Source organism: Xenopus laevis, chromosome 4S (assembly GCF_017654675.1).
Source record: "Xenopus laevis strain J_2021 chromosome 4S, Xenopus_laevis_v10.1, whole genome shotgun sequence".
Classification (NCBI taxonomy): Eukaryota; Metazoa; Chordata; class Amphibia; order Anura; family Pipidae; genus Xenopus; species Xenopus laevis.
Window position 1 is genome coordinate 76,239,321 of NC_054378.1, and position 23,776 is coordinate 76,263,096.

General features: G+C 37.5%; 1 protein-coding gene across 2 annotated transcripts in view; it reads right to left on the reverse strand.

Annotated features, from left to right (window-relative positions):
- Positions 1-15,762, reverse strand: part of ttc39a.S (tetratricopeptide repeat domain 39A S homeolog) — a 48,463-nt gene extending 32,701 nt beyond the window's left edge. The window contains exons 1-7 of one of the 2 annotated variants that reach the window (XM_018260884.2): positions 15,604-15,678; positions 12,950-13,025; positions 6,972-7,076; positions 4,028-4,159; positions 2,605-2,681; positions 2,253-2,320; positions 1,060-1,124 (exon numbers count right to left, since the gene is read on the reverse strand). In XM_018260884.2, the coding sequence (XP_018116373.1) occupies positions 1,060-1,124; positions 2,253-2,320; positions 2,605-2,681; positions 4,028-4,159; positions 6,972-7,076; positions 12,950-12,969 (467 nt within the window). In that variant the 5' untranslated portion in view covers positions 12,970-13,025; positions 15,604-15,678. Of the gene's footprint in view, positions 1-1,059; positions 1,125-2,252; positions 2,321-2,604; positions 2,682-4,027; positions 4,160-6,971; positions 7,077-12,949; positions 13,026-15,603 lie in introns of both variants that reach the window. The other variant, XM_018260883.2, reaches the window with a different exon arrangement.
- Between the last annotated feature and the right edge of the window lie 8,014 nt (positions 15,763-23,776).

The following is a 23,776-nucleotide window of genomic DNA, read 5'->3' on the forward strand; positions in this document are numbered from 1 at the left end:
GCAACCACAGTCCTTTAGCAGGGAAGATCTGTACCTCCATATGTGCCCCAGTAGCTCCCCATCTTCTTCTCTGCTGATTCACTGCACATGCTCTGTGCTGCTGTCACTTACTGAGCTTAGGGACCAACTCACAATATACAGTACACATAGAATATAAATATCACAGTATAAAATTTATTAGTAATTAATACAGGTAATAATTACCTGCCAGCTCTGAAACCAGTGCAACTAACACCAGAATTTAATAATCAGCTATGTAGCATCAGTTTATATTACAGGCCAACCTCGTTTTCTGCTTGATAATTTGTGACGACCCCTACGCTTAGCTTCTCAACATCTGCTCAGAGCCCACTGAGCATGTGAATGTGGCAGTTTCCAAGTTGGTTCCAAGTTGAGAAGCTGAAACTTTAGGCTGCTGCAATAAGTTCATTATATAAAATATGGCATTTTTTTCCATATTCATTTGTAGGTTTAATTCTCCTTTAAAAGTGGCAGAATGAGAATATCTGTATTACATTTTCCTAAAAATTAGGAAAACTATTCAAGTTTCTAGCAGCACTCAATAGGTTGTAACTGGTTCTTGATGCATGTAAATATGTCAATGCCAGAACTAGGGGTAAGCAGAAGATGCACGTGCCTAGGGTGCAAAGCTTGGGGGGCACCAGGCATGTGCCTTCTCTGTTGCCTACCCCTAGTCTGGGCCAATGTCCCCTCATGAAAAGTGCTGAGAGTTTCGCTCTACCACGTCAAAGCGCGCGGATGGGCACCTGTTTGCGCACTCGTGTACACATGTGTGATTGCCCAGCTGCCATCAGAAACTTCCAACATCCAAATGGACGAATATAAATAAATATATATACACAGCACTAGACAGCAGAACAATAAATTTATAGAAAAAACGGGTCATTACAATAAAATATACAACTAAATACAAAGTAGGGTTACATTAATTAGTGTTGGACAAGAGGATGAAGGTCAATGTACCACAGAGCTTACAACCTATGCATTTATAAACATAAACCATGCATTTAGAAACTCCTGACAAATAGTTTTACTTACTTGTATGTCTGATAGCTGTTCCTGACCTTGATTCCTCCTTTAATAAAACTGACCATATTCTCATCCTGCAGTAATGATAAAAATAATCCGTTTTGTAGCATTTTGTCCTTAAAGGAAAAGGCAAAATCCCTGGGGAGTACCAAATGTTAGGGTGCATATGCACAGTAAACTGAAAAGCTGAACTTTATGCAAATAGCTGGCTTTTTTTACTCCACTGCACATTTGCCGGCCTGGGGAAACTGAAGAAATAAAAGAAGAGGATCCCATTGCGGTGCTTGTTGAGAAGTACTCTGGGCCAGTGCAGTTTTCAGCTAAGGTAAGTATCAGGTAAGTGATTAAAATCACTGGGGGTGCACTCCTCAGTGCGTTCACATTTCCTTCTCTTTTAAAATCACACAATATTATCAATAGCTGTATATGTGTACTGTAAAGCATTGCAATCAGCCTCTATAGGTCTCTATTTAGGGCCTCAAAAACCATTAAGCACTACACAAATGAATATACTCAAGATAGTTGTTACCTTACACTGAAACGGACTGCTCTAAATACCATTTATTTTTAGTTTGTAGTTTGCATTAGGCATGAATTATACACTGTTGCTGTAACAATGCATCTATACTGAGGCACAATCTTATTTAGTGGCAAAGTCACAAATGGGGTTTAGTGAAACTGGCATTAGTGTCAGACCGAGGCCTTCTCCGGGATACATAGGTGAAAAACTAAAGGGAATTTGGTGCAGTTGCTATAGATACGCAATGAAATTAAAAGAGAAGTGCCCTCTTCAGAACATCCATGAAAATGGATCTTGTTAATAGCTGTGAGGAGTGTCGGAAGCAAGAAGCTTCAGTTCTGTAGGTCCCAAACATCATATTGCAGCCATACAGCCAGTACTCCTAACCCTTCTGGTACATCATGAGTTAAAGTAGAGTAGGAGTTTTAAAGCCGAGCTCATATCATAACAGCAATAAAACCCTGACACAAAGAAGCTCTTGTCCTGTGACATCTCTATGAAATATTATGGTACTTTAATACTCTATAATTAGACAGTTTGACAGTGTGTTTCGCATATCTCAAAAGATGGTGTAAAAATGTCCTTCTACTATAAGGGTCAGCCTCTGAGAAAAAAGAAAATGGTTTTTAAATGGCTCTTTACATGCCTGTAGCAGCTATGAAATCACAATTATGTGTCAGACCTGCAGGAATGTTAGCGCAGCTCTCTGAAGAAGGCACTCTGCATAGCACACTTCTGCATGGATCTCCTCTGAGGTAGTCATGGAAGACAATAAAGACACATATATCCTGTTATACAAAGTACATACATAATATTAATTGGCTAATGCTGCTAAGAAGCAACATAAATAAATATATCTATCTACACACACAAGTATGTTGTATGTATATATTTATTTAGGCATAACACTTATATTTAATAGGTACCTAAATTACATATAGTATTTGGCTCTTTACTACCCCAAATTACTCAGTGCCAGCATGGGCCCTTGCTTTGCTGACTCATTATGTAAATAGAAATGTGGATATAAATACCTTCAGTGAATTGATCAGGACTCTGTCTATGGACTAAGCTGTTGAAAGAGTCTACAACTGTGGATTTCCTTCTATACCTAATGGGAAGAAGAAGAGTAAACTTGTCAGACGAGCACCAACAGGTGAGTGCATACGTATATTTACATGTGGAGTATGCAAAGTGCTAACAAGAAAATAAACAGGATTTTATACAGGGTGTGTGCCTGTTGCATTTTGTCCACTGTACAAATTTTAAAAGGTGCTGTGTCATTGTTTAAAGGGATACTGTCATAGGAAAGAAATTGTTTTTCAAAATGAATCCAGCAGAATTCTGCACTGAAATCCATTTCTTAAAAGAGCAAACAGATTTTTTTATATTCAATTTTGAAATTTGACATGGGGCTAGACATATTGTCAATTTCCCAGCTGCCCCAAGTCATGTGACTTGTGCTCTGATAAACTTCAATCACTCTTTACTGCAAGTTGGAGTGATATCACCCCCTCCCTTCCCCCCCCCTGCAGCCAAACAAAAGAACAATGGGAAGGTAACCAGATAGCAGCTCCCTAACACAAGATAACAGTTGCCTGGTAGATCTAAGAACAACACCCATGTCTCACTGAGATCTAGGAACAAAACCCATGTCTCACTGAGACACATTCAGTTACATTGAGAAGGAAATACAGCAGCCTGCCAGAAAGCATTTCTCTCCTAAAGTGCAGGCACAAGTCACATGACCAGGGGCAGCTGGGAAATTGACAAAATGTCTAGCCCCCTGTCAGATTTCAAAATTGAATATAAAAAAATCTGCTCTTTTGAGAAATGGATTTCAGTGCAGAATTCTGCTGGAGCAGCACTAATAACGGATTCATTTTGGGAAAAAAAATTTTTCCCATAACAGTATCCCTTTAATTCATTCATAATGAGCTAAATAACACAAAAACATGATTATTATTATTATCTATTATTGCTAAGCTGTTCCTGGAATTCAAAGCCTTTTGGTCCATAAATGTTATCTGATGGAAATCCAGCCCATGTGCATAGTGATAGGCAGATGCTATTCATGTCAATAAATAAGCACATGGGGTGACAGTGGCCTATATAAGAATTTTCTCCACCAAGGCTTTCTAATCCTTGATACATTGTATATCCTACATACCAACATCTTTTACGGAGTTTACATATCTGCACTAACAGGAAAATGAGCCAACATTATAGTGAATCTGCATTTAGTTTGTATTACCTTTTTAAACTCCTATTTACTTAGAAATTAGTAAATGCTAAAAGGTGATTGCCCCTGTTCACCCCTTGACATTTTGTCCTCAGATTTTCATAAAACAAGAGGGCATAAAAGTGACTGAATACTTTATAGCACTGTCACTTTAGCATAAAGGAAATGTAAGAGGGAAGAGTTAGGTTCAATCAAGTTTCTTGGTCTAAACTTGCCTCTGACAAACTGCCTGAGCCTTCTTCATGGTGTTTCCAGCATTCAGTATGTCCTGAGGATCAAAGGTCATCATTGCCTGCATTTCCAACATAGTGGCATAAGTAAGTGCATGGTACATGCTGTCTTTTGACCTAAAAGTAACAAAAAGGGGATAAAAGTAAGTAGGGCTCAGGCAATTACTCCATTCAATTAACAAAATTTACCTCCTAATTCAGATATTCCCATACACTGCAATCGACTTGTCAAGTGATAAATAATAAGAAAAGCATTTCTAACTGAATTTCATACGGAATTTGGCCAAAGAATATCTCTGTTTAGTACTGATCATCACACTTGTAAGTACAGGTATGGGATCTGTTATCCAGAATGCTCGGAACCTAGGGTTTTCTGGATATGGGGTCTTTCTGTAATTTTGATCTCCATACCTTAAGTATACCAAAAAATAATTTAAACATTGATTAAACCCAATAGGACTGTTTTGCCTCCAATAAGGATTCCTTATATGTTAGTTGGGATCAAGTACAAGGTACTGTTTAAATTATTTCAGAGAAAAAGCAAATCAGGTTTTAAAATTTAAAATTATTTGATTAAAATGGAGTCTATGGGAGATGGCCATTTCGTAATTCAGAGCTTTCTGAAGAACGGATCCTATACCTGTATTCCCTTTCGCTGTCTTTCATTTGTGTATCTACAGATCAACTTTATACATAGTACAGGTATGGGATCCCTTACCTGAACATATACCAAAACACATTTTTCTTCGGATTATTGCACCTGAGGAAGGGGTTGACCCCCAAAAGCTTGTGCCAACTCTGCTGGAATAAATGTTCTAAAAGGCAAAGCCAAGTGTCTGGTGTGCTTCCTCCCTATGGGAATTCTCCTATGGGAATCCCTTATCTGAACACACTTTATCCAGAAAGCTCTAAATTAAAGGAAGAACATTTTAAGCAAATAATTTGTATTTCCTTTTTCTCTGTAATGATAAAAGGGCACTTGTCCCCTTTGGAGTTTCTGACCTGAACTGAAGAGCCGTGTTAAGCCTGCTGCCTGTAGATACTGTACAATGTCAGTGTTTAACTCCCAGTACAACTGAACATGGATTGGATAGCTAGAGGGATTCATCCAGCAGCTGTACACAATTGGACAGACTGGAAGGATTCACTCTGCAGCCTAGCCAATCCCTGTGCAGCTGTACCAGGACTTAAAGGAATTGTTCAGTATAAAAATAAAAACTGGGTAAATAGATATGCTGTGCAAAATAAAAAATGTTTCTAATATTGTTAGTAAGGCACACATGTAATGTTTAAGAAGACTGGAGTGACTGGATGTCTAACATCCATTTTCACCCATGGTCATATGTCTTGTAACAAAAGTGGAGTTACGCAAAAACAAGCAGGTTCAAAAAGCTTCATACCAGAAATGTTACAAAATGTTAAAAAACATGGCTATAGCACTATCTTAGGCCAGTACTTCTGAAAGAGAGGTGAATTTCTTTTCTATACGTATATATGCAAATTGCAAATATATGCAGATATTTTTCCACTGGATTATCACCTTGCTTTTCCTATAGCATATAGATAAGTAAATGGTATTAGCAATAGTGCTCTAAACTGTAAGCATTTAGATCTGCGCAATAACACAAATCCAGACAAAACATGTCCGTTTAGGGGTGCAAATGTTGAAGATTAGACATATTGAGCAGAAATCTCTTGAATCACTGACAAATACAGCATTAGTAGAGGGCACAAGATAGACATCTCTAAAGCAGAATTCATTAACTCCTATTCTGACATGAGGAAAGCATTACAACGATTTGGCTGAAAACGCTGCATGTTAGAGACTATAGGTTAAGACAAATAGCTGAAAATGATGGCTGCAGATAAGCTATAAAAGCATAATGATTCATATGACACATGAAAAGTGACATTTTATTCCTGCCTTGCTTGAAGGGTTTTTATGACCGATATGAGTTGCTGTTGCCAGCTTTGCCTTTCTGTACGTCTACTTTTCAATGAAACATCAGTCCCTGGCATTCCAAGAACTTGGCCTCCAGCATCCAGTGGCTGCACAAGAATAGCAAAAACTGCTCCACAGATTTCAAAAGTAGTTCCAAGAATACCTTTAGTTCAGACAAAAGAAAATGGCATCTGAAATACCTGTGTGTGTGTGTGTAGGCCACTAGGCCAGTGAAGACATCTCACTGCTTATCTATCCTGTTCCTGTAAATAGCTGAGGAGCACAAGTAGCACTGCACAGGTGAATTCCTCACCAATAGAAACCACCCGAGGTTTCCTAAAAACATGCATTCTTGGTAGGTTGCCAATTACTTGCATTTCATCTAAAGCATGTTAGAAACATGCATATTAATTAAGCTGTGTAATTAAGTTTTCACGAAAGTCAGTGTTATATATATATATATATATATATATATATATATATTTTTATAAAGGTTATAAAACTGCAGAGTTCAAACTATATCAGATTTATATGTAAATATAACCTGCTCTTGCAGTCTATTTTATACTCTTTGGCAATGTTCTAGATAAGCCTTCCAGGTGGAGGCATTCTACTAAAGAACTATTCTTTAAGTTCAACTAATATAATGTTCAAATTATCAAATAATATAAATAGAAAACGGCATCCCTTGCCTAATAAATCTACTTTGTTCCTACTTGGTAAATTATACCTGTATTGCTAAAATGTACTTTTAATAAAACATCTCCCATGTGAACTGTAATCTACCTTGAGGTAGACTAGCTCACACAGTATATATCTGTAACCCAATATAGCTTCTCAAACTTCTGCCTTCAAATGGGGAATTATTCAAAAACTTCTTCCCTTGAAGATTTATCCTGTGTGTTCCAGATTTAAGACATTATTATATTATTTATTTTGTCACTGCAGTGATTGGTAAACAAGATATTTAAGGAAAAAGTTTCTTACTTTGCCTGGAGCTGGTCCAGAGCTTGTTTGAAGTTGTTACTGAGGAATAAGTCAAGAGCCTCCATACACTCAGAGAGAGAGGTTTTCAGGTTTGAATTCATCTGCCTATAAAGCAACAGGACAAAGTAAAATAAAACAAATAAAGATTTTGCACAGATTTACAAATGCAAGAATAAAGAGGTAGTAGCTGTAATGCATTACAACCTCTTTCTTGACTTGAAAATGACAGTCAGTAGTTTAATTAACCCATTCTTTCTTTGTACTTCGAGATGCAATAACATCAAACACACATACACAATTTTATAAAGTTATTTTTTAACAAAGCCATCGAGGCTCATCAACTTTGATCCATTTTGACTTTACAAACATCCTGTCCAATGTGATTCGCAGCCTGAACATACGACCTCAGACCTGCCAGCTGATGCCGAATTACATATTTCATACCTCCCAACTGTCCTATTTTTAGCGCGACAGTCCCAATTTTGACAGCTCAACCCGCAGTCCCTGATTGTTACTGAAATGTCTTTCTCTTTGATCTCCTGCAATGAACAGCCAGAAAAAGAAACAACGTTTCTAAAACTTAATTGGCTTTTGGCAGAGAATCCAGAATGTGTGGCAGGTGCACTTAGATACTTTTGTAAAAATTTAAGATAAGCGAAAAAAAACAATTGTAACAAGTTAAGATAAGCAGGTCTCTTGGGGAAACTGTGACTTGCAGCTTAAAGGGCAATTCACCTACATTCGCAAAACTGTAATAAAACAACACAGAAATGTGTTCAAACTTTTATAACTTGCCAAATTTTATAAACTGAACATGGTAATTAGGGGGTGTGGCCACAAAATGGGTGTGGTCCAAACTGTAACATGCTCCGTGCGGCAAATCTTTTTGTCCCCTCTTTCCATTTCCAAAATGTTGGGAGGTATGTTTAAAAGTCTCAACAAGTTTCTCAGCAGCCACAAAAAACACCACGGCGTCATTGTGGGGGCGGAACCTACAGTGCTTCAGAGTCTGAGACTCAGAGGCGTCATGAGTGGCCCTTTTTACTGAACAAAACAGGAATAATCTGTCAAACTGGAAATTAGGGGAGCAATAACAAGAAGCTGCCAATACATTTTGTGTAAACAGTTGCTAAATGCCCTTTAAACCAGAAAATGCTACTTTAAACCCTAGGCTCATTGTAAACTGTTCACTAAATATGATCACTGCATACTTTATCTCTACAGCATACAAACAGCAGGTACAAACATACATAATCCATCAATATATTGTCAACCCATTTCTAATCAAGGAAGACAAGCCATAAAATGAATAAAACAACTTAGCATTAATACATATTAAAGTGGTGGTAATTTAGAACAAAATAAAAATGCAGCACTGTGGTCCAAAGTTTGATTCAAGTTTCCTCCCACATTCACAAAACATACAGGCAGGTTAATTGACTACTGGTATGTGTGAATGAGATCAATTCTTTAGACTGCAAGCTCCCTGGGACAGGGGCTGATTTATAATCTCTGTAAAGCACTGGAGCATATGTCAGAGCTATATAAATAGAGAAGAAGGAAAAATAAAAACAATTTGCTGGATTCCCCTTGCACGCAGCAATATACTTTCAGTCTGATCCAAGGAATCATGAATGGCCAGAATAAAAAGGCAGAATTAAGAATAAGTTAAAGGTTGTTAGAGGGATTATTTACCTATAAATCATAATAAGCATATATAAAACATGTCCAAAGTATGCAAACAATATTTTAAAGTCATCAGACAGATCTTACATGACAGCAAGGCAGAAGTGGTTCATGAGGGGCCCCAATTCAGTGGTTCTTGGCAACTATTCCTGACTGTACCCAAGTATATCCAGGACCAAGCTCATCACCCTTAAAGTGAAATTCATTTCAACCAGGCATGCAAGATAATCTGGCACCACTCAAATAATTCAGTAATCAAACCCAAACTTCTATATTCTCAGTCTCAAGAGGTTTATTAAAAAAAATACAGCTTCAGAAAAAAGTGCTTATAATGTAAAACACAAAAGCTGTACCATCTTTTTATTATTTGTGATGGTAGGTAGATCACTGTTTCAACAAAGTTTTGGGTTTTTTAAAACACATCCTGAGTTTGAGCACATGCAAACTGTTGATTTAACTAACCCTGACTCTGCAGAAGGAAATTATTCTACTGTGCTTTAAATACCACTAAATAGTTAACAAGAAAGCTGGACCGTATATATGTTCAGTCCAAACTTGTGCATCACTGTAGAAACATTCACCTGCCAATCTCCAGCTAGTCAGTCCAAAAATAGAATGTGGCCAGACTTGATTATAAGCTGCATGTAGGGTTGCCACATTTTATTAATGCCAAGGCCAGACAGCTGCTGGGAAAACACGCTTTACAGAACATTGTCTTTGGTAAGCTTATAAGCATCTTGTAATATCAGTTTGTCTCTGCATTCAAACTTTGAATAATTAGATAAACTGTGTTTGCAAATACATTGGCATTAACCAGCCCTAATAAACTCTAATATAGATTTTCGGATAAGATATGGTCAAACATATATAATAAAAACAGTAATAAATATCTGTGTGCTTCAGCAATACAAAGTCTCCTTGTGTTGTCTCATAATATTCCAATACCATTTTGTCCACAAGAATGTGCAACACTTAGTTTACTATGGCCCCAAATGTTCAGCAAATCCTCAATATGTATACTCAAAAGGAAATGTTGATCAAGCATATCCGGCCAGTCCTATGCTTAATTTTATCTGATTCATTAATGCACAAAATGTCTCTGTCTTAAATATATTGATAATGGGTTGAGTGCAGAGGACTCTTGTATTTGACTATATGTATTTTGTGGTCACAGCCTCATTGCACCCCCGCCTAATGATTTTAAAAATTAGTGGTGAGCACAACTTTCCCTTGTTTGTTAAATATATATATATATATATATATATATATATATATATATATATATATATATATATATATATATATATATATATATAGAGAGATATATATATATATATATATATATATATATATATATATATATATATATATATATATATATATATATATATAGAGATATATATATATATAGAGATATATATATATATATATAGAGATATATATATATATATAGAGATATATATATATATATATAGATATATATATATATATATATAGATATATATATATATATATATATAGAGATATATATATATATAGATATAGATATATATATATAGATATATATATATAGATATATATATATATATATATAGATATAGATATAGATATATATATATAGATATATATATATAGATATATATATATATAGATATATAGATATACACATAGATATACACATACACACACACACACCTAGCAAAACCTATAAATTCTCTCATATACTGTATAAAGCTACAGTAAACCTATAAATCTTTGGACAGAGACAACTTTTTTTCTCATTTTGGTTCTGTACATTACCACAATGAATTTTAAATGAAACAACTCAGATGCAGTTGAACTGCAGACTTTCAGCTTTAATTCAGTGGGTTGAACAAAAAGATTGCATTAAACTAAAGCCTTTTTTTAACATAATCACTTTATTTCAGTGGCTCAAAAGTAATTAGACAAATTAAAAAAACTGGAAATAAAATGTTAATTTCTAATACATGGTTGAAAACCCTTTGCTGGCAATGACAACCTGAAGTGTTGAACTCATGGACATCACCAGATTCTGGGTTTCCTCCTTTTTAATTCTCTGTCAGGCCTTTACTGCAGAGGCTTTCAGTTGCTGTTTGTTTGTGGGCCTTTCTGTCTGAAGTTTAGTCTTCAAAAAGTGAAATGAATGCTCAATTGGGTTCAGATCAGGTGACTAACTTGGCCATTCAAGAATATTCCACTTCTTTGCTTTAATAAACTCCTGGGTTGCTTTGGTTGTATGTTTTTGGTGATTATGAAACACCTCCCAATCAATTTGACTGCATTTAGCTGGATTTGAGCAGACAGTGTCTCTGAACACCTCAGAATTTATTCGGCTGCTTCTGTCCTGTGTCACATCATGGATAAACACTAGTGTCCGAAGTAGTGCTAGAGTAGGTCTACTTCGCTAGCGAATTTATGCCAGCACCCATTAGTAAATCGGCGAAGTGGCCAAATGACGTCACACTGGCAAATTTTCGCTAGCGTTACTCACTTCGCCCTTTAGTAAATTTGCCCCCTTTTATCTGCTTAATTGATAATGAAATAAATTGCCCACACCTGCCCATGGAATAGCCTTTGAGTCAATGGTCCAATTACTTTTGCCCCTGAAATGAATTGATTGTGTTGAAAAAAGGCTTTTGTTCTTCACATTTTTGTGCAATCATTTTGTTCAACCCACTGAATTAAAGCTGAAAGTCTGCAGTTCAACAGCATCTGAGTTGTTTCAATTACAATTCATTGTGGTAATGTGTGTGTGTGTGTGTGTGTGTGTGTGTGTGTGTGTGTGTGTGTGTATACATACATACATACATACATACACACACACATCTATACTAAGCAAACTATATAACTTGTGATAACTGTTGCTTTCCAAGAAATCATCCAATCCACTTTTAAAGTTATTAACAGAATCTGCCATCACAACATCACTGGGCAGGGCATTCCACAACCTCCTTTCCCTCACTGTGAAGAACCACTTAAACTGCTTCAAATTAAACTTCAGTTCCTCAGGTCTTAGGAGTGAACTCTGGTTCTTTGTACTTTGTTTTATGATTCTCTAGTTGCACTACTCTACAGGGCCGGAACTAGAGGTAGGCAGAAGAGGCACGTGCCTAGGGTGCAATGCTGGGGAGGTGATAGGTACATAGCTCTTAGAGCAAGAAACGAGGAACCTGCACACAGAACTGAATGCAAAAGGGGAGAACCCCCTAAATGTTCAATTTGTCAAATGATACACAACGTTTCATAAAGTGCCCGCAGCGGTGGGGGAGAAGGGAGAGAAGCGAGGTTTCGGTTGGTCTTTTCTAAATCAGAATTTTCGACGTTTTTTCAATTTGATATTCGACCCTTGATAAATATGCCCCTAAGTAACACTGTTTCATTTATACATATGGGCACGTGTGTGTATGACTGATGCACTATTAAACTGCTTTTAATTCATTTTAATTTAATTGATTCACATCCAGCAGCACAGAAACATGTGCCTCTAGCTCAAAATGTAAACTACCCCATTATGTATTGGCTACTTGCCAAGGCTTTCTGCGTTTGAAATTAATTTATTTTTGCATTCATTTTTTTCACTCTCTAGGGTAAAACATGTTTAACCTTCACTTAATTCATTAACTAAAATACACACACACTTCAAGGAAAAAAAAGGAAGGCACTTTTTTTATGTACACACCCTCTATTGTACAGCACTGTATAATATATTGGTAATTTGTATCTATGTGTTATTAATATTAAAAAGGGAGTTCAGTAACAGCTGGAGGGTTAAAGACTGGTATGGCTTCTATGCCAGGTTTACAGGCACACAAGAAAGCAAAGTATGTACAGAATTATACTTTCTGAGAGTAGCAGTTCTGGACAAAGTAAGAATAATAATTATAATTTTCTATCCAGAGCTAGCTAACGAGCTGGTCTGTGAACTCATTCAATCGGCTTACAGAACTCTCACAAAGCTTCCTAAATCAGGGAAGTCGAACATGCAGCCCCCCAGCTCTAGTGCATTTACAGTATCCTGACCGCAGCTCTAGTGCATTTACAGTATCCTGACCGCAGCTCTAGTGCATTTACAGTATCCTGACCGCAGCTCTAGTGCATTTACAGTATAAATAAAAAGTAGCAATAACAAGAAATGTGTAGCCTTACAAAGCATTTGTTTTTAGATTGGGTCAGTGACCCCATTTGAAAGCTGAAAAGAGTCAGGAGGAAAAGGAAAATAATTCAAAAACCATACAAAATAAATAATGAAGACCAATTGAAAAGTTGCTTACCATTGGTCTTTCTTTAACATATTAAAAGTTAAGGTAAAGATGAGTCACAAATCACAAACGCTTAGCACATGATTTTCTGTAATGAGAGGATAAAGTATATATACACAGGGAGTCTATGCTTGTGCTTATTACACTTAATCCAGTAATGTCCTGGATAAAATCAGACAAAATGCATCATTAAATACTCAACAATACTAACTACAGTGTACAATCAATGTCTGCATTACAGGAGAGCAGTACTTAATATCCATACATTCTGTGTGTGTTACCAGTGCATAACTAATCAAATACCCCACATTTCTTATGTTTGTGACTCAAGACCACAATTTGCCTCTGCCTCTAAATCTGATTGAGAACGTCGTCCTGTAAATGATCTCCAAACGATTCAGCGGCTGCACTGAGTGCAACATTGTGCCTGGTCTGTTGTAAGAGAATATGATAATGCTATCATTCATCTATTGGCCACTGTGAACAATATACTATATCTTCCCTACCATTATTCTCAATATAGCTAAATACCAAGCAGCTTGAAATGATGAAATTAAAGGAGAACTAAAGCCTAACTACAGAAGTAGGCTAGAAATGCTGTACATTATGTTTTGGGATTCTTTACCAGCCCAAGGCAACCACAGCCCTTTAGCAGTGAAGATCTGTGTTTCCAAAGATGCCCCAGTAGCTCCCCATCTTCTTTTCTGCTGATTCACTGCACATGCTCTGTGCTGCTGTCACTTACTGAGCTTAGGGACTGACTCACAATATACTATATATACAGAATAGAAATGTCCCAATATAAGGCTAATTGGTAGTTACTAGAGATAATTACTACATGGCAGCTCAGAAAAGCATGCAATTGGCATCAGAATTTAATAATCAGCCCTGTAGCATCAGCTTATATTACAGACAAACCTCATTTTCTGATTATAAATTTGCGATGACCTCTAAGCTTATCTTCAACAGCTGCTCAGAGCCCACTGAGCATGCGAGTGTCACCCCCCTGTGACAAGTTTAAAGTCCTGGATCATTGCTTTGCTGCAATTGAGTTGCTGAGATTTTAGGCTGGTGCAATAAATTCAATATGTTAAATATGGAATGAACCATATTCATTTTGAGGGGTTAGCTCTCCTTTAAGATACATGACCCTGCATTTCCAGTTGCTCCTAGAAAGGGTCATTATCATTTCTGTTAAGTTAAACACAAAGCTGCAAGGGTTTGGATATCTACATATTGTCTTATACTCCTTCTTTTAGATTGTAAGCTGTTTTGGGCAGATCCCTCCCTATTTCTTGTGCAGATTATTACCGGTGGGTTTTTTTTGTATTTAAATCTGTATGTTTAATACATACACCCATTTATTGTACAACGCTGTGGAATATGTTGGAGCTATTTAAATACCTGTTCATAATGATTATGTTGCAAAGTTAATAGAGTTACAGCCGGGCATTTCTACTTCCTACTTTTTCCAGAAATGACAACTGTTCCTTTGTTTACCCTCTAAATAAAAACTGCACAGCCATGAAACTAGGTAGAAAACATACCCCCTCATATGAGAAATAGGAAAGAATGCATTTAGTGCATTAATTCAGGTTTTCCCCAGTTTTACGCCTCTTCTAATGATGATAAACCAGTGATCCCCAACCAGTAGCTCGTGAGAAACATGTTTCTCTCCCAACCTTTGGATGTTGCACTCAGTGGCCTCAAAGCAGTACTTACATTTGGAAATCTGGCTTAAAAGCAAGTTGTAATTGCATAAAAACTAAATATAGTGCCAAGTAAAGCCTCCTGTAGGCTGCCAGTCCACATAGGGACTGCCAATCACAGCCCTTATTGGGCACCCCAATGGACTTTTTCATGCTTGTGTTGCTCCCCAATTCTTTTTATAATTAAATGTGGCTCATGGGTTAAAAAGGTTGGAGACCCCTGTAATAAACTGACCCACCCTCTTCATTTCTCTTATAATCGTGTTATTCCTGTGCAACTGCTCTAGGGTACCAGTCAAGTTACCAGGACAGCCAAAACATATTAATCAGCTAGTGATAAGCCCCATTATATGTGCTCCTGCTCAGCATCCAAACCCCCAGCCTTTGTAACAAAGCTGAGGTTCAAGCGCTACACACAGGCACAAGATAAGATGCTTGATGTGAATTGGAGGCCCCTGATGGTTGCCTGGGGGTGCTGCAAGTTATAAAGATGCAATAAATAGATAATCACATCTTGCAGTTTACTGATCTCACCAATGATACAGTGATTTAATATCCATGTCCATCAAGCTGAGGAAAATTAAATAGCCCAGGCACCAGGGACTTATATAATAATAAACACAAACTCTATGTGGTTCACCCTCTGTAGGTGAATGGTAGCTGCCAACCGCACAGCAATCTATGTGGAGTCTCACTGCAGCTCAAACAGAAAGCAATTCACCCCTTTAGGCTCCAATAAAGTATGAAGTAGCAGAAGGTTAGCGGGCAGTGAGGTGCACAAAGAAAGAATAAAGTTCCAGACATCCTGTGAAAGTAGTACCTTCATCCCCACACATATCATTCAGCCCTGGTTAATCTCCTGACCGAGCTCGGTACACTGTTTAATAATCCGTGTTGGGGGGGGGGAGTACAGGATGTTTAACAGAAACGGGAGAGGTAGGAATTATGAACACTCACCCTCCGCCTGCGTCTTTAGACATGTTGGTCCCTGTTGTGGTAAAAGCGCAATCAGCACGATCTGTCCCAATAGCCGGAGCCCTTGTACTCTCACTCACTCACTTTCACACAAACTCACAGGCAGGGGGGCGGGGCCATCCTCCCACAGCTCGCTGATTGGCACTTACCTTGCTTTTCACAGCCGGTCCGAGTCTATCAGCTGGAGGTAAGCAAAGGGAGGGGCGGGGGAATAAAAATCACTGGGCTGTGCGAAGTTTTCGGCAGTGGGATGTCATAGGGGCCCATTTACTAAGGGGCAGATTTATCAAGGGTCGAAGTGAATTAGAGGGAATTTTCTAAGTCAAAAAAATTCGAAATTCAAAGAAATTTTTTGGATACTTTGACCATCGAATAGGATACTACGACTTCGAATATTCGACCATTCGATAATCGAAGTACTGTCTCTTTAAAAAAACTTTGATTTCAATACTTCGCCAAATTAAACCTGCCAAAGTGCTATGTTAGCCTATGGGGACCTTCTACAACCATTTTCTAAGTCTATACACATCGAAGGAAAATCGTTCAATCGTATGCTAAAATCTTTCGAATCAAATCCATTTAATCATTCGACTTTGATTTTACTTTGATCGTTCGAATTTGGCCAAATTCGGTGAAAAATACTTTGACTTCGAATATCGAAGTCGAAGTATTTCAATTCGATGGTCGAATTTCAAAGTATTTTACACTTCGAAATTCGACCCTTGATAAATCTGCCCCGTCGGAGTGAATTCGAAGTGAATTTTTGAATTCAAAACTTCGAATTTCAAAGTAATTTTTGGGTACTTCGGCCATTGAATAGGCCTAAATTCAATTTGAATTGAAAAACCTTTGAATATTCAACCATTCGAAAATACCGTCTCTTTAAAAAACATTGACTTCTTTGCCACCGTAAACCTGCCGAATTGCTATGTTAGCCTATGGGGACCTCCTAGAACCCATAGGCAGTATTTGGCTACGTTTTTAGAAGTGGAAGTATTTTCGATTTAATCGATCAAATGAAAACAGCCGTTTTCAATCGAAAAAATACTTTGGCTATCGAAGTATCAAATTCGATGGTCGAATTTCGAAGTTTTTAAAATTCTAATTTTGAGCTATTTTTTGTGTACTTCGACTAGGGAATAGTCCAAATTCTATTAGATTTTGAAAATAATTAGAATATCAAAATTTATAATGTCTGTCTCTTTAAAAATTCAACCATTCGCCATATTCAACCTGCCGAATTGCTGTTTTAGCCTATGGTGGACCACCTAGAACCTACTTGGAGTCAATTGGTGCGCTTTGAAAAATCTAAAAAAAAATTTGAGAAAAACTTTGAATCGAATTCGATTGAAAGTGCTTCCTTCGATTCGTACGATTCAAATGCGGCCGAATACGGACCTATTCGATCGAAAACTGACCTATTTGACCCAAAAAAAACTTTAACTTAATTTCGGTTGGTCTTTTTGAATTTGAATTTCGAAGCTTTTTCAATTCGAAATTCGACCCTTGATTTCGATAAATTGATTTTTGATAAATTTTGATATTAAAATTTTCTAAATTGGACTATTCCCTAGTCGAAGTACACAAAAAATAGCTTGTAATTCCATTTTTTTTCATTCGAAAATTCACCATGACCTTTGATAAATCTGCCCCTTAAAGTTGGCACTCAGTTCCTTTATAGCTATGATGTAATATGACTTTAATCTCTTTATAGAGCATAACTACATATGCACATAGAGTGAAGTCTCAATTTAACATTACCAGAAAAATGTCTCATTATTTTCTAAAAACCACTTCAGCCAAACTCCACATTTTTACTTTATTTATTAATAAATTAACTTGAAAAAATCTGGTGCAGGAAATTGTATAATTTTTTAGGCTTTGACGCTGAAAACTGTTTTTTTTTTTTCCGGAATATCTCCCTAAAACTATGAATTATTCAGATTATTGTATGAGAACCAGTGCAGATCATGATATCGTCCACTTGTAAAAGGGACATTTGCCATCGACTTGTACATGATCTTGGCAGGTTTGAGATGGAGTACTTTTGTATTCTGACTTTTAGCAACCTCTGGATTTTAACATCACAAACATTTAAAATTTAAATTTTTCTATGAAAAAAAAGTGTGTATGACATGACTTCAATGAGCCATTTAAGACAGCAGCACTAGTTAGAAGGTCCCTGATAAGGCTTTACAAGAAAGTAAAATCATTATTATGGGAATTTAGAAAAGTGGGGACCCATAATTGACCAAACAGTATTCATTGGGACAATTAGATTTGAATCTCCTGCACTATATAAACACTACACTGTGCCAAATTGATATAAAATAAATACAGTTATGCAGAGTTAATTAGAGGAAACAGAGGAGTTTTGGATTACGGGGGCTATTAGCATAATATGGCTGGAGCACTGTGAATAGGGACCGTTGGGGTAGTGCATGATGCACGCATGCCATATGGTGGTATTTTTTGGAAATTTTTCCTGCAGTTATAAATATAAAGACAGTCTATGGTGAGAACTGTAAGCTATAGTCTCTACACAGGCTCACTGTGGGCTAGTAATGGACTTCTGTAATGCACTTTATTAGGCAAGCAATCTATGCAAGTGTGCAATGAGTGAGTTTAATCTGGCCTTTAGCAGTCAATTCATGCAGCAGGGCCCCCCAGTTGTACGCATGCTACTTGGTTCGTCATTTGGGGGGTTAATGGAACACGTACCTCCTCATTGAGTGAAACGAGTACAAGGCTAGTCAGTGGTACTGCTGGGCGATAGATAATACAAGGACATTTACACTGGGAATCTGTGCTGCACATTTCAATTAACAAATGGCTCATCCATGTCGAATTGGAATAGCAGTCCTGTGGATCAGCACAAATATAACTAGGACTACTACTTAGTTCCACAGCTCAGTGTCCAAGAAGCCTAATGAAAAAGCTATGCTGCAGATTAGCAACAATACAGCTATATCCTTGCAGCACTTCAATGATTTATGATCCACTGTTTAAAGGGAATATCTGGTTAGATTGTGTTGTTTTAATTGTGCTCCAATATATGACACAGCTCCGTTCAAGGATTTTTAGTTTAAAAAGCCTTTATTTAGCACACGGCTTTCATGATCTGCCAGGGCCGAGAAGAGCTAGTCTTGGCCTTGGCCCGGGTCTTGCCGGCCGTGAGTCGTTGAGTTATTTTGCGTAAACGAGAGACTTTGAATCATGTCAGGAAGAGGTAAACAAGTTGGCAAGACCCAGGCCAAGGCCAAGACTTGCTTATCTCGGGCCGGGCAGATCATGAAAGAGATGTGGAAAGTGGGTGAGTGCTGACTAGAAAATTGCTGTGGCAGAAATAAGAATATGGTATACATCTGTTATAGTGTTCTCTTTTTGGAGTTGATACATTTAAGGCATGTGATGTGGATCATTACATGGTTTTATTAAGTACAAGAAGCAGAAAAGTAATATTTGAAAATGAAAAGCACAACATTGAGGAGTAAACAAATCATAATTATTGTGTAATTCTATGCATAAAAACATGGCAGAATGGCTGGTGAAAGCACAGAGAAGTCAGAAGTTTTTTTTCTTTCTGTTAACATGAATATGCAAACACTTAGGGGCAGATTTAGCAAGGGTCGAATTACGAAGTGGAAAATACTTCGAAATTCGACCATCGAATAGAATCCTCTGACATTCGAAGTATTAAAGTCGAAGTTTTTTTAAAGAGACAGTACTTCGATTATCGAATGGTCGAATAGTCGAACAATTTTTACTTCGAAGTAAATTTGAAGTCGTAGTATCCTATTCAATGGTCGAAGTATTCAAAAAATTACTTTGAAATTCAAAGTTTTTGTACTTCGAAAATTCACTCGAACCTTAGTAAATCTGCCTCTTACTGTGGTAAGATTTAGAATGTCTGTCAGGATTTAGTACGTATAATGCTAACGATTTCTGAAATAGTGGAAATTGTAGCCAGAGAAAATGCAGATTCTGCAGTAGGCCACACTCGCTTATAAAGGGGCAGGCGGGGGAAAAACTAAGATGTTGCCCGACCTTGCCAGAAATTATAACATCAATTGCACACACACGTTATGGAGCTCAAAGGCTGCGTCTCCAGAAGTTGCTTTCAATCCAGTGCTTTGTGCAGCAAGCAAGCTCCTATGGGGATATCTGGGACCCTGATGTACTTGTTATAGCCCCCTATTTTTTACTTCGACCTTCGATCTCCCAAACTCCCCCAATTGCCTCCATACAGGTTCTAGGAGGTCCCCCATAGGCTAAAACAGCACTTTGGCAGCTTTTAGGTGGCGAATGGTCGAAGTCGAAGTTTTAAAGAGACAGTACTTCAAAAAAAATTCGACCTTCGAAATTCGAATCGAAGTTGGACTATTCCCTAGTCAAATACCCAAAAATTACTTTGAAATTCAAAGTTTTTTACTTCGAAAATTCACTTCGACCTTTGATAAATCTGCCCCCAAATGTATACAGGTATGGGACATTCCGAATAACAGTATTTCTGTAATTTGGATCTTCATACCTTAAATCTACTAGAAAATCCTTTTAACATTAAATAAACCCAATAGGCTGGTTTTGCTTCCAATAAGATTTAATTATATCTTAGTTTGGATCAAGTATAAGGTACTGTTTTATTATTACAGAGAAAAAAAATTGTATACAATGGAGTCTATGGGAGCCATTCCGTAATACAGAGGTTTCTGGATAAAGGGTTTCCGAATAACGGATCCTATACCTGTATAAAGGTTTGTTAGTTGTTTAATTAATGTGTTTTTTTCCAACTGACAGACAGCATGGCTGGGTTTGCTGCAGGAAAAGCCATTAGGTTGAGGAAGCACACTCATAAATCATTGAAAACTGTAAGAAATACAAATAAGGGAGTCTATTTGTGTATCCCCTACAGTTTTCCCTTTGAAGTTAATTTATATTTGTGTGTTTGGTTTGTAAAAACTCAATAGAGCTGTTTTTTTAACATGTACAAAGAAAGAGATGATTCATCCCTGAATTTATGTTTGCTGTAAAAAATGGGAATATCATATCAGTGTCCCTAAATGACTTCTGTGCCCTGACTTACTTCCCCAGCTTCTCCAGTAGAAATGAGTCGAGATGACTGCAATCTTCTCATTGTATAATGTATAATCTATGTTATGCTGTAGCCAAATGACACTCATACTGATTGTACAGATTGCTTGAGTGCATGTACCTGCTGAGAAAGGGTCTAGAAACAGACCCAGCAATATGTGTCATGAATGTCTATTTCAGCCATATTGCTTTCTGCATGGAAGAATATTTGTCAAATGTTTCTAGCTTGGGGAATAAACTTGCAGAACAAGCGTTGTACCATAAATTACATTTTTTTTGATGCTGTGCCAAATTGCTACAGGCCCATCCTACAGGTATTATGAAGTTTATACATGCAGTGCAAATTTATATAATAAAGGATCAAGAACGTGACTCTTTTAAGTGACATTTGTATTTAGTCCACACACAGATAGCCTTACCATGGAGTTATTATGATCCAGTAACTAAAAGGGGCTACTCTTTCTCCTATAACATCTTCCAACTTAAAGGAAGACTATACCCCCAAAATGAACACCAAGGGGCAGATTTATCAAGGGTCGAATTTCGAAATAAAAAATACTTCGAAATTCGACCATCGAATTGAAATACTTTGAATATCGAATTCAAACTTTTTTCATAGAATTTGGGTATTCTGCAGTTGAAGTAAAATCGTTAGAACGAATGATTAAATCTTTCAAATCGAACGATTTGAACGATTTTATCGTACGATCGAGCGATTTTATCGCACGATCGAACGATTTTATCGCACGATCGAACGATTTTATCGTACGATCGAACGATTTTACTTCGACCAAAAATTTGTTAGAAAGCCTATGGGGACCTTCCCCATAGGCTAACATTGAGGTTCGGTAGGTTTTACTTGGCGAAGTAGGGGGTCGAAGTTTTTTTTAAAAAGACAGTACTTCGACTATCGAATGGTCGAATAGTCAAACGATTTTTAGTTCGAATCATTCGATTCGAAGTCGTAGTCGAAGTAGCCAATTGATGGTCAAAGTAGCCCAAAAAAATCATTCGAAATTCTAAATTTTTTTAATTCTATTCCTTCACTCGAACTAAGTAAATGTGCCCCTGTGTGATGATCTCAGAGATCACCTGAGCAGAAATACTGCAGCTCTAACTTTAACAGGAAGAAGTGTGGAAGCAAAAGACACAACTCTGTCTGTTATTGGCTCATGTGACCTAACGTATGTTTTTTTTGGTTTGTTTGTGTGCACCGTGAATCCTACGATCCCAGGGGGGCGGCCCTTATTTTTTTAAATGGCAATTTTCTATTTGGGATTACCCAATGGCACATTTTCCTAAGGGGTTTAATGGCAGACTTCTATCAACCATGTAGCATTTTAGATTTCAGGATTAAAAAACATAAAATGAAAAATAAACATTAAGACCAAATAAAAATGGCCTTAGAATTTTGTGGTCTTTGTCAGTGATCCTCAACCAGTAGCTCGCAGGCAACATGTTGCTCACCAACCAGTTGGATGTTGCTCCCATTGGTCTCAAAGCAGGTGCTTGTTTATGAATTCCTGGCTTGGGGAAAGTTTTGGCTGCATAAAAACCATGTGTAATGCCAGAGTCTCCTGTAGGCTGCCAGCCCACACAAGGGTTACCAAAGAGGCAATCACAGCACATACTCGGAACGCCACAGGAAAATATTACATACTTCTGTTGCTCCACAAATCCTTTAATGTTGCTCACATTGGGTACCCCTGCTCTATGCCATAAAACAAGTTAATTTTAGGGTAAACTGCCCCTTTAAATGTGTTTCGTTACCCTTACTAGAAATGTTAAGCGGTGACTATAGAGCTATTTTTTTCATGTGTTCCTAGGTGCCACTGGCTTAGCTTCACCTATCCATACGACTACATTGTTCCATGTGTGCTTGCAGTCCCCTTGATATCCCCTAACATGCAGCCAGCAAGGGGTAGAGGTTGCACTTAACTACACAAGCTCTGCTTGTAAATCTGGACCTTAAAAGATGAGTAAAAAGGTGCCACTGTCTCAGTGCAATATTCTTTATCACTGTACAAAGTCCCCCCCCCCCGACAATCCCATTAACAGGAACTGTAAGGGGCACACATAGTGGAAAAGGGACACGACAAGGGACAAGGCCAATGCAAAAGTGATTGGTTATGGAAAGATCAAACAAAACAACAAGGAGAAAGTTTGCTCAGGGGGGTAATGAGATGTACCATAGAACTATGCAGAATATTTACGAGTGCTATGTATATTATTACCTTAAAGGGGTGGTTCACCTGTGAGTTAACTTTAAGTATGTTATAGAATGACCAATTCTAAGCAATTTTTTTACAATTGAGTTTCATTATTTATTTTTTTATAGTGTTTGAATTATTTACCTTCTTCTTCTGATTCTTTCCAGCTTTCAAATGGGGGCCATCTAAAAAAACAAATGCTCTATAAGGCTACACATTTATTGTTATTGCTACTTTTTATTACTAATCTTTCTATTCAGGCCTCTCCTATTTGTATTCCGGACTCTCATACAGACCAATGCATGGTTGCTAGGGGAATTTTGACCCTAGCAACCAGATGGCTGAAATTGCAAGCTGGAGAGGTGCTGAATAAAAAGCTAAATAACTCAAAAACCACAAATAATAAAAAATGAAAACCAAATGCAAAGTGTCTCAGAATATCACTCTCTACATCATACTAAAAGTTAACTCAGTGGTGAACCACTTAGAGTCCTGCGCGGGTCTATTTTTTGGAACCCGGACCGGACCCGTACCCGCAACCTGTAATCCGCAACCCGCATTCTTACCCAGTTGGACCCGCTAGCCGACCCGCAAGTACCTTATCCGCAACCTGGAACCGCGACCCGCTGACCATCAAGAATCAGGAAGTGCTGTCATTGTAAACTGGAAGTGACATCATCAGAAGTAGGCGTGATCAGAAAAAAGGAGTAAAATCACTATTGAGAAGACCCGCATCCTGATCTGCGACCCGCAAACCCACAGACCGGCATCTATACCCACACCTGGAACTTCTACCCGCAACCCGCAGGGTACCTGACCCGCTGCAGGATTCTAGAACAACCCTTTTAATGAAT